This window comes from Podarcis filfolensis (genome assembly GCF_964270895.1).
Source record: "Podarcis filfolensis genome assembly, chromosome: 6".
NCBI lineage: Eukaryota > Metazoa > Chordata > Lepidosauria > Squamata > Lacertidae > Podarcis > Podarcis filfolensis.
The window spans coordinates 30,764,653-30,776,876 of NC_139609.1; the positions used below are offsets into that span (position 1 = coordinate 30,764,653).

The following is a 12,224-nucleotide window of genomic DNA, read 5'->3' on the forward strand; positions in this document are numbered from 1 at the left end:
GGAAGACACAATGCCCATGTGTGTGACATCAGGACATCAAGACGTCATGTGTGTGATGTCACCCCATTGCCCTGGCAAGCTGGCGCCTCTGGCCCTAACTCTTCCTGTACAAAAAAATTCATGGCATGCCACTGATGCAAAGGCCTTTGGACTGTCTGGCCATGTACTGTATCTATGGGGAGATGGCCCCTGTGTGTTCATTTGTCTTCTTTTTTCAGTGTGGCATGTCAGATGGGGAGTTTGCACGGTTGGAAAAACTAGTTCAAAAAACACTGGCTTTCTGTAATACAGTTGCCAAGCCTACGCTTGCTAGAATGTTCTGTCACGTTAACGTCTGCATCCTTTCCCATATTAGCAAGAATCATATCTGACACACATGCCATGTGAGAGGCTCAAACTGTAGTTTTTAAGTATGAAATGCAAGAAGACTCCTTCTGTCTATCAAACTGTCAAAGCATAACAAGATCTAACTCTCTCCCTTTCCCCTTTCATATGTCCGCCATGCCATGCATGATCCTATCCTCCCTTTTTTCTTAGCCCAGTTATCTTCCATCTTCATGCCTAAATAAGATGTTTCCCCAGACTTGGATTAGTCTATCCTACTCAGCGCTTGAACTGTGAGGGGAAAGGTAGCGGAGGCCTCTTATGAAATCCACAAGGCCCACCCCATACTTTCATCAGTTTTCTCCAAATCACAGTGCCCAACTCCTGTAGACTTCAAAATACAGAAGCTGGGAAGTCGGCCCCTGTCACAAAATGTGGTGGCGACAGGCCCGCTTTCCCCCTCACCCCAGTCCCAGATTCAAGCACTGCTACCAGGTCCCCTCAGTTTCTTCTGGATCATGACAACATACATTTTTTCCATAGTTCTCTGTTGATAGCCTTTCCTTCTCCCTCATCCTTTAGCCACGCCAGGGCGTTACCTGGTTTTCAACATCGTGTTATATATCGCCAGCTAAACCTCGCAATATACCAACATATCGCAATGTGTGAAATAAGGATGGAGCTATGTAGAGACACTGGCTGGCTTCATGTTTTCCCCGCATCGTGATTTTTGTATAGCACACGTGCGCACGCACATTATAATTGCCAATTATGAAACCAATATCACGATATGGACTTCAGATTTGGACGATATATCGCCCAGCCCTAACCTTAGCAAGTATTTAAGCATTTGGAGGAGGAATAATGCCCCTTTCATGTTCCATATTGCAGCCAGTAAACAGCTAAAATTGAACAAAAATGGCATGATGGTAGAAGCACCATGGCATAAAGATATTTTACAGTTGAAATATTCAGCCGTCAGCTGTCAATAAAACATTTGTACTATTTAACCATAGGGAGCCGGTAACCAGAGGAGACTTAGTTTCTTGGGGTGTAGATCCATGAGTTCAGGTAACAAAAATTGTCAGATGTGTGTTGCATGTATTCCCCACCACTGTCTCTGAGCTGGAGTATATGGCTGCTTAGAGGTGGGGGGGAAAGAAACCTTTGAAAAGCTTCGGCTGGCTTTGCACACACTTGGATCCAAAATAGTCAGCTTTCTAGAGTGGTGGCTATATTTGCAAGCTGTTTTAACACTTGCCGGGCCTTGCTTTTGTCTTACACAGCTGAATGTGGATGGCAGATGAAAGCCCAGCCCTTGAACTGCGTTGCGTTTGCGGGTTTGGGATTAACGTGCAGAGTTCATTGAGGCGCTTAGAAAATTTAACAGACTCCTGCGGTTGCAGGTGGACTAAGGCATGATAGTTTTGAGATGGAACGTTTTCTCCCAGGCTTCCCCCTCCTAATATAGGATTACTAGCTAGCTCCACTACCCCAGTAGTAGAATGTTTTGGCTGTTCAGTGTGCATGCATACATGCATGTTCCAATTGTAGAGAAATAGAGATAAATAATGCAAATGTTAACACTGTTGGTTTCTTGTCATATACACCGTTCAGCTAACATGTCTTAAAACTGCTGTTTGTCTTAGTGCAACATTCAGCCGTCAAGGAATCTGCATTGTCTGAGCAGCAGTCGTCTGTGAATTACTTGAGACCTAAGAAGCAGCGGCCTCAGATGTTGAACTTGAGCAGTACCGAGATGTCAGGCATCCTCAGGTCCAGGCCAGCCAGACTGGATAGCCCTTCAAGCAACCGCTATGCTGGAGACTGGAGTGGCTGTGGGGAGAGCTACTTCGTCAGCCCCAAGGAGGCCCTGAACGAAGCAGACTATGATGATGTTCCTTCGGAAGATGCCGAAAGTGGCGATGACGGCGGCAGAGTGGATGGCTCGGAGAAGCTTGCCGAACGGCCCCATTGCATGTCCAAAGAACACACTTTCCAGGCCTATTTGACGGTGCAAGCCATGGATTCTGCAGGGAACCACAGAGTAAACCTCAAAGATCTGCAGGAAAGCATTGATACTCTGATAGGAAACCTGGAACGGGAACTCAATAAAAACAAGCTCAACATCAGTTACTGATAAGTAATTTCCCCCTGCAATACCTCCTCTCTCTTTTTTTGCTGTCTCTCCCCCCCCCCCCGTTTCTTCCCCAAAAGAGAGATGGGTGCAGTGCTGTTATTTCCATTGCATCGTGCAGTGATTTTGATCCACCGTGGGCTTAGTGCATTCGTATTACACAATCTGTTTATTTCTTTGTTGTAATTTTCCTCCCCCTTCCTTCTTCTCCGTTGAGGATGGTTTCGGGTTGACCCTTCTGGGTTTAAAATGGTACGTTACTTTTCATGAGATGATTGCAGAATTTCCGTTTCCCTTCAAGGTACTATGCACTTAGGAAGTTTGGACAATTTATGCAAGGTACGCAAGGCACCATCTCTGTCTACGTTACAACAGGAACAGCACTCATTTGTTCCTGAAACTTTAGCCCTGGTACAGATGTTTTCCCAGAAAGGGAGGATTAACATTGCTGCTTACCTGATAATTTGCAGCGCAAACTGTAGGTAGATCATTTTTTTTCTACCATGTTTTGACACCTTATTCACTTGCAATGCAAAGGCTGCTATGAGAAAAAAAGCTTTTTATATATACCTATATAGCTATATATGAAAACGTTTAAATGTACAAATATTAATGTATTCCTGCATTAACACTTTCCAGCAATTATTTAAAAGTGAAAAGAAATTAAATATTTTTCTAACTTTTTTTTGTTTTGTACATATTTATATACATATATTAAAAAGCATTGGGCTTGATCTACTCCATTTGGGGTACAGTGCTTGTGCATGGGGAGTTCACCATAGCCCTCCCTGTCTTCCCTCTCTTCCCCCCTGCTAAGCTGTTCCAGCTGATAAGCAGGAAGGAGCCAGATTAAGTTCAGTTGCAGGCAGAAGGTTCCCCACCCCTGCTGTAGAACATAGCATAGGAGATCATGCCTCCTAATGCAAGATACATGCATTACGCGTCTACAGGCAGCATACTTGGCTTGTCGGAAATAGGAGGACACTGCATTCCTCCTCTTCCCTGTCCAGCCTTCCCTTTCCCTCGCCGCAAGTCAAGAAACAAGAGCCTTGCAGGGCAAGTTCTATGAGACATTATGAAGAGCAATTGCTGCCTGTCTCAAACCCTTTGTAATCATCGGTACTTCAGGAAAGGGCCGTTTTAGATTTAAACATGAACACAACTTCTAAAAGGAATGTGTGTCGCTCGATGCCAAAATAAATGGCCAGCTAAGCAGGAGTGGATATGGGTCGGACCAGAAGGGACTTGCTGAATACCTGCGAGGAGTTTGAAGGCCACAGATGACATTGATATCTCTCAGATGTACAAGTGCGTAACTTTCCCAGATAATGTGTCCTTGTCTCATCGTGCAATTTCCACGTTTTTGAGAGTTTTTAGAGAGGCTTTGGCAATGGGAACGATTGTTTCCCAGAGTCCAAATTTCACACTGTGGTGGCTCACAAATATGCATATTGTTTAAAATGCAAATTTCCCCCCAAATATACATCCCTGTAACCCTTTCCAAAGTTCAGCCAGATGCAAACAATGGACAGAGCAGTATCTCATGCATGATCAAAGGCTCTGTTAATGGCAAATGTTCAGAATAAGTTAGATGCACACAAACACAAAAAAACTCCATGAGACTTAAATTGGGATGGATTTAAAGACTGAACATGTTTTCTGGTTCAGCCTCAAGTAGCAAACATAATTCAAGAGTGCAGATCCCTATGCTGAACCATGTTTATGAAGCTGTAGTCCTTGTGACTACAAATGCAGTGATCAGGAATTATGGGAACTGTAGTCCAGAACAAACCAGAGGACTGCAGGCTCCCCAAACCCTGCTCTAAATCAACCATCCTCAGCATATGTAGTCCAGATGTTTTGGTCTATAACTTGTATCATCCCCAACCATTGGCCATGCTAGTTACATCTGTCGGGAGTCAGACTCCAACAACATTGGGTGGGCATCAAGTTGAGGAAGGTACTCTAAATGTTTTGGGTTTTTTCTCCCCTGTCTAGAGTTTTGCCAGTGTCTCACGCTAGCCAGACTGGCTGCTAGAACTCAGAAGTACGGGATGTGGCCACTGCTCCCCACATAGTGGTGAAAACCACCCACTGTGTCTAGAGCTTGCATAGGATTTCAAAGGAGACCTTGGCATGGATCAGGTCAGGAAAAATCTCTGTGTCTCACCCTGCCATCACCACAAAAGTAGAGAGCGATACTACTGTAGGGGGACCCCCCTTGAACTCTGATTGTATTCCATAGCTTACTAGTGGCAGCACCCCGGCATTCTTATTCCGACATTACATCTTGCTGAGTTCAGTGGTGAATGTTTAGGATTTCAGCCATAGTGTTGAAGCTAATGCAGGTCTACCTTCTTGTCTGATGCGAACTCGTTAAGTAGAGGTTCTGTGGGAGGACTGTCTTACAATGGTGTATGTGCCCTTCTCTTAATAGTAGGGTTGCCTACTATTAGGAGAAGGGCACATACACCCTTGCTGAGCTTTTTTTAGACAAACCCCAAAGTTGTTGAGCTTTTTACAAAGACGCGTTTTTGGACAGACGTCATTTCTGCCTTTGAAATCCCAGTGATGTCCGAGAAAATCCAGACGTATGGCAGCCCTATAATAGGCATGTAGAATGGGCCTTAGGACAATATATATAGCTACCAAGTAGTCCATACCCCTTGAAAATCTGGGCACAGGTTGTAAGGTAGGAGATATGTTTATAGGGGGTACAAATCCAATTGCAGCACATGTTATACATGTCTGCATAATAAGTATTCACAATCCCAACGCTCCCACACCCAACTGCATATAAATTGTGTGTGCCAGACTGGTGTCAACGGGCTCTTCATTTGCACACAAATTGTTGGAAAGAGACCACATAGGACTCCAGAATGTAGCCTCCTGGGTCTACTCGTGTAGTAAACACTATGGCTCTTGGGTATCTGATGCAAAGGTATACGAACAGAGAGAGCCTGTGTTTTTTTTTTTTTTTAAAGGAGGAGAGTAGTCATATTGGTTCAAGCGGGATGTTTTAGATGTTCTGAAAGCTTAGTAGATGCTAAAATGGCTGTAGTCCCCTCCCCAAAAAAGTCCATCCTATTTTTAAAGGTTGACATGTGAATTGAGAAAGTGCCTTTTAAAAATAGTGTATCTAGGTCCTGAATGCATTTTGAAGTTCTTAATATTTGCTCTCATGCCAGAAATATTAAATAAGTATTAAATGAGACTATCAATTTACTGTTTATCTTGCCAGTTGTCTTAAATGAGTGTTATTGACAGCTCCTCAGCCCTTCCCTTAGAAGGATAAATGTGACAAAACGTTTATTAAGCTTGTCCTCGGATGTTGGCTATCTTAGTAGTTAACCAAAGCAATTGCAAGTCTTATGCAAATATATAAATGAAAACTCAACTTCTGTCCACTGTCTAGCAATAAAACCCAAGCAATAAAAATTATACAACCAATTGCCTCATTAAAAAAGGCTGCATTATTAATAATGCAGATGAGTAAGTTTTTAAATGGAAATGCTTTAAAAAATATAAGTCAGCAAAGGTTTCTTAAATAGTGCTTTGGATCTTGACACACTGTAAGATTTCATTTTCTCCTGTATTATGTTAGCGGCCACTCTCTTGGCCTATGGACCTTGTGTAAATGCTATTTTAACTTGTTTGTTTCCCTCCAATATTTTGTCTGGCTACTGTTGTTGTTATTGTTATTATTTATTTACAATAGGATGCACAAATTTGGTGCATGAATTTTTCCCCCACGTTCTTTCCTAAATATCTCCTCTTTTTATCCAGTGTCCTTTTTATTAATTTATTATCGTTAGTGTCTCAGTACACAATACAGTCACTGCAATTAAATAACAACAGTACTGTTTGGAAATTTTAACCTGAAGCATTTATTGATAAGCTGATGTATTTTTTTAAAAGTATATATGTACAGGAAGTGGATTATTTTTAAAAATATAAATGTTAATTCTGAATAAAATCTGGATTAAGAATAAAAATGGGTTGCATTTTGTAAAAGGTTGCCATCAGTGCAATTTTTCTAGGAAAAGAGGTGCAGGAACTCACCATGAACAACTTCCTCGTTCTCTTAGAATGACAATGGTGCTCACCTGAGAGGTGCCACAACAGAATTCCAGCAAGTTCCGGCTGGAAAAAGCCCTGGTTGCCATTATTTGAAGATAAGTTGGATGCATTTCTGATTCCACATAATACCTTGAAAATGTATTTGCCCACACAGAATCTGCTGTGGTTGTGAATATAAGTTTTCCTTCATATTTTTCAGGGCTAGTCGTTCAATGCACTCAGCAACTGAGAGGGAGGATGAAGGCCTAATCTCATGCAGGAATTTGAGTGGCGATTTCAGTGCTATTTCTTCCCAGCCAGAGGTAGTTTATCAGAAACAGATTTGTTTGCAGCTCACTGGGTGAATTGTTGCATTGTTATAGCACCTGTTTTGCCATTTGCTACCAAGCCAGGTTTAATGTTTTGCTGTTATGGAATGAGTTCAGCTGAAGATGTGTCTCCTATAATAGACCTGCCTGGTCATTGAAGTTTACAGTGTGAAAGTCCTCCTAATGTTATGGCCTTCTTCTCTGTTACCATCTTGATCCTCTGGGATACCCTGCTAGAGATGGAGTACAGTATTGTCTCCTTCCAAACATCTTCCCAGAGGCAACTTACCATTTCTACCTTTGAAAACTCATTGCCTGTCTGATCTGCTTGCTTCTGATCTTCTGCATTTGTGTTGTTCCGCTGACTAGTTTTAGATAAATGAGAACTTCAACATTGGAAAACTCTTTAGTTTTTGTACGTCAGAATAAGTAGCAAAACCTTGTTTTGTAGTTTTGGGCCTGTGGTGTCTCATTCACACAGGAAAGCCACTGATGTTGCAGTTGTCTAGCAATGAACATGGATGTACAAATGAAGCCTTCATGTCTCAGTGGATAGATGATTGGAATTGGGCCAGAGAGAGAGCCTAGCTCAATAATGGGCTTTGCGTTTTTCATGCTTGCCCTTTGCATAATGAGAATGGAAGTAGCCTACTTTGTCGCGTTGTGAAAATCACAGTGCCCTTTTAGCACACACAGACATGCTATCAGAATGTTTAGCTTTCCAACAGCTTTTGAACATACAAATTCCCAACAGAAAATGAGTAAAATTCTACTCTATCCACATTGTATCTTGAGCCAGAACATCATGTTGTTGAGTAATTTGATCAATTCCCCAGAGGCCTAATGAGCTACAAGCACACAAGGACTCTATTGTCATCGTTTCCCCCACCACCACCTTCCTGCTGCAACATATCTGTTAGAGGGGGAATAATCACACAAATTAGGCCATTGTGCATATGACTGTACATGCAAATTCTTCTCATCCAGACCATTTCCAAGTGTGGTGGGGGATGCACTCACTGGCCCCCCCTTGAACTTCTGTGCCCACCTGCCATTCACTTTCACTTTCCCACTGGGCCTGACCTGTACACCTGCCTATAAGCAGGGGTGCAGAAACTGTGGTCTTCCAGATGTTGCTGGACTCCAGCTCCCACCATCCCTGCTGATGAAGCTGGCTGTGGATGATGGGAATTGTAGTCTTGACAACATCTTGACGATCACAGGTTCCTCACCACTGGCCTAAAGAGAGAGTTCAAGGCAACTCACCTTGGTTGTTGCTACCATGCTCAGGGCAAGCATGGAAGGGGTATAGCTCTAGGGGCTGGAAACTGGCCCTCTTCAGGAGAGCAAGGCTGAAGTTCATGGTTGTTCTCCCATCCATAGAACAGGCTGTGGAACTCAGTAATGTATGAGCAGTGACTGAATTTAATTCTGTTAGCAAATTTCAAGACTTCATGTCGTCTTGGCATTTTGGCCAGTAGTTTTTGTTATATTACAAGTAAACAAAAAACTTTTAAGAAAGCCTAATATTAAGTCCACCATGTCAGATGTATTTATATCTGTTTTCTTCGTAGCAATTGTTTGTGGCCATTTGGGAGAGATGCACGTTTTCCATACACATTATTTTAGAACTGAAAGAAAGCTGTGCTTGTTTCAACAAGCACAAATGATAAAAAAATTATGTGAAAACTTGTGTCTCCCAAATGGGAATTCATCATCTGTCAGGAAACAATTTAATGATGCATTTGTTAAATTGAAATGCAATCTGAGAGCCTGTATTAAATGGCTTCAAATCTGTTTTAAATTAATGGCTTCAGCACATCCCTGCTTAGAGGTAGATTGTGTGCCAGCATGATTTACAAATTAGATGTGTGGAAATTAAGAAATGTGATGATGACCCACTTGATGGTTTTTGCTCACTTCAGTGCCATGCATGCAAATGTTTTCTGCTCTTATTAAGAACAGAGGAATGCCTGGATTCCACCCTGGTTAATACAGCTTACATTTTACCAGCATAAATACATTGCTGACTGGTAGTGCAGTCCCCCACCCACCCCCAGTCCGTAGCTGGTTAAGTGTGTGAATGCAAAAGAGCCCCAAACCTGTACCAAATTTCAGCTTTCTGTCCATTGTTCAAGCCACCTAAACTGGTGATATATGTTTGTGTAAGCTGTTCCTTGTTATATTATGTAACAGTTTATATAATAGGATCCACTCTACGTACATATTGCAATCAGGCATAGTCGTCCCCCCCATAAAGAATAGGATTAGGATTCAGATTGCAGACAAACAACAATAAATGCAAAGATTACAGCTTGCTTGCTTTAGGAAAGAAGATGAACATCTTCTAACAGACGAGTCTAGGATTTTCATTTTTGCAAGAGAAGATTCTAGGTCAGCCAGTAGTGGATATCTTGGTGAACCCATATCGTTTACCTGCCTTCCATCTGGCTGATTTACTACTGCAGCAGGCAGGCATGGAGTGCGGGAGGTGGGGGTTTGAGGTCAGCATGGTGCAAACAGGCCAGCAGAGCTACCGTATTTTTCGTCCCATAGGACGCTCCGTCCCATAGGACGCACCTAGTTTTTTGGGGGGGAAATAAAGGAAAAATTTTTTCCCTTTATTTCCCCCCCCCAAAACCAGGTCAGGGAAACCGAACCAGGTTGAGGAACAGCAGGATGGCGGCGCTGCGCCTCCCTGCTGTCCCCTGAGCTTGTGGGGCTGGCCGATGTCTGCCCGGTGCGCAGGGCGCTCTGCTTCAGGGTGCCCTTTGCGCCGGGCGGCAGGCTGCTATTCGCAGCGTGGGGAGCCCTGCGGGGAACTCCTGCAGGGTTGCCTAGGCTGCAGATGTGTTCCCTAAGCGCCGGGCACTCTGCTTTCAGTGCGCCCGGCGCTCCGGGAAGCTCCCGCAGGGCTGCCTAGGCTGCGGATGTCTTCTTGAAGCCTGGAGAGCGAGAGGGGTCGGTGCGCACCGACCCCTCTCGCTCTCCAAGCTTCAGCGAAAGCCTGCATTCGCCCCATAGGACGCACCCAGATTTCTCCTTCATTTTTGGAGGGGGAAAAGTGCGTCCTATAGGGCGAAAAATACGGTAATCTGTGTTTGCCATCTTCGGCAGGTTTGTCTGGGTTTATGCAACAGTGCAAATGAATGGTTCATGTGATCATTCTTAAAGTTGCAGTTTAAGGGGTGCATGTGCTTTTTATTAACTTTTTAAAAATGCTCTTTTTTGGTGTGGAAGCCTTTTGCAGTGCAATAATTTCAACAGTTTTTGTTTGCAGGCATTTTAGTTTTTCAGTTCTTAAGTGCAGCCACCCCATATTCTTTACTCGTGAATAAAGAGAGAAGCATTTGACAGAGACTACTGAACTGTGGCCTCTTGTTATCTGCCTCCATCTGTCTCTGTCCACCTTTCATATTTGAATGCTGACAGATGGAACATTGTCAAGTACAAGTTTATTGAGCTAACCCTGCCTCCACCATATGGTTCAGATGGAGGCCCCATGTTTGGTCACCTAGGCTGAACCTTCCAGCTCATTTTTTGGGGGCCCTTGGTAGCTTATTTTGCAAAATTTACTAAGGAAACTAGTGTTTGGTGAGCCAGCCAGTCCCCTTCTCACTGCCCTGGCGTGGGGGGGGGGAGGGCAGGCGGCAGAGATAGCTACATTGGTATGCTAAAAGTAGCTGGTAACTTCTCGTATAAAAATAGATCCTCTGGATTTTTGCAGCACAAATCTCTAAATCTGATAAGCTTGGGACACATCTGGTCGTTCAAGGCCACTCATGTTTTAGGGGGGCTAGTCTAGTACACGAAATGCATGTGTGATATTTGAAGCACATTTATCACAATATATATATAATTGTGGCTGTACCCAAATACTTCAGAGTTTATTGAAAAGGTAGTGGCAGGGATCCACCTTTGCTGCTCTTTAGCCTGCCTGTGTATGAAAGAGAAAGGGTGGGTAGACATATTTTAAGGGGTTACTTGTTCATCATCTCGTGATATTTGAATGTGCTGTCTGGAACCATGCCTTGGGCATACAGTCTGGGTCATGTAAGAACATAAAAAGAGCCCTGCTAAATCAGAGCAACAGGCTACCTTGTCTTGCTCTTGCGGTGGCCAACCCAGATGCCTATACGAAGCCTATAAGCAGGATCTGGGCTCAAGACCCCTCCCCTCTCCCAACTGGCATTCAGAGGCCTGCTGCTACCAGGTGTGTGAGAGAGGATCTAAGAGTTGGTGGCTGAAAGATCATTTGGACTGGGGAGAAAAGGAGGACGGAGACCTAAAATGGTCTTTGGCCACTGTATTCTGTTAGACCTTCTGTTACTTCTTTTTTTAATGTTTTCTTCCCAGCTTCTAATTATCACTTTCCTGTGCCCCAAGCAGGTTAGCATCTACTATGGATTGTTGAATTAGAGGAGGTTCGATGGCCATCTTCAGATATCTAAAGGGCTTTCACATGGAAGGTGGAGCAAGCTTGTCTTCTCCTGCTCCGGAAGGTAGGACTCAAACCAATGGATTCAAGTTACAAGGAAGGAGATTCTGACTAAACACCTGGAAGAACTTTCTGAGGGTAAGAGCTGTTTGGCAGTGGAATGGTCTCCCTCGGGAAGTTGGGGACTCCCTTTCATTGGTGGCTTTTAAACAGAGGCTGGATGGCCATCTGTCATGGATGCTTTAGTGGAGATTCCTGCATTACAGGGGGTTGGATTAGTTGGCCCTTGATGTCTCTTCCAACTCTATGATTCCCGGCGGTAATTGTTATTTTCACTGATCAAAGCTAGACAGGAGCAGTGAATATTGCAGACCGGTAAGAGTCGCTTTGCAAACCGTCTCCATGGGTCTTTCCGCTTTCTGCCCTGGCCGTATGGATGCTTGTCTGACAGGAGCCTCTGCTACCACAGCAGGCTGTGGAAAGTGTGGATTCACCCTCTTAAGAGTCTAACCTGCCCTTCTCTGAAGCCTTTCATTTCTGCTTAATGGTCTCTGATGGCATCTGACCTGGTAACATAGCACTGCATGATGAAAAATGTCACCCCAACCGATAAGAGAGCGACATTAATATTAATCAGCTGCTGTTCCTTTGAACAGGTAAATAGTCAAGCTGTTGTTTAACTCCTCCAGGGGTTAAAGCTGCTCTCCTGCTGCAGCACAAGCAGCCGGTGACCTGCTTTTGTGTGTCAAGGGAAAGGTGCTCCCTTCAACACAAATCTTTTTACTATTGCAGTTTGTGCATCCTGACGTTCATATGTTGAGAATGTGTATTGGACAGAAGGACTATGTAAATAAGCAAGCTGATGGCACAGTGTCTGCAGGTGAGTTTGAATGGTGATTATGCCTCTTGCTTGGCTACATGGGGAGATGATGTGTTT

General features: G+C 43.7%; 1 protein-coding gene across 7 annotated transcripts in view; it reads left to right on the plus strand.

The window, feature by feature from the left end:
* Nucleotides 1-12,224, plus strand: part of SYDE2 (synapse defective Rho GTPase homolog 2) — a 54,070-nt gene that overhangs the window by 37,619 nt on the left and 4,227 nt on the right. For 2 of the 7 annotated variants that reach the window (XR_014549627.1, XR_014549628.1), the window contains exons 7-9: nucleotides 6,741-6,843; nucleotides 11,239-11,351; nucleotides 12,080-12,167. Coding sequence is in view for 3 of the 7 variants with exons in the window: in XM_083620549.1 (XP_083476675.1) it covers nucleotides 1,974-2,464 (491 nt within the window). In the remaining 4 variants the exon portion in view is untranslated. The other 5 variants (XR_014549626.1, XR_014549629.1, XM_083620550.1 and 2 more) reach the window with 5 other exon arrangements.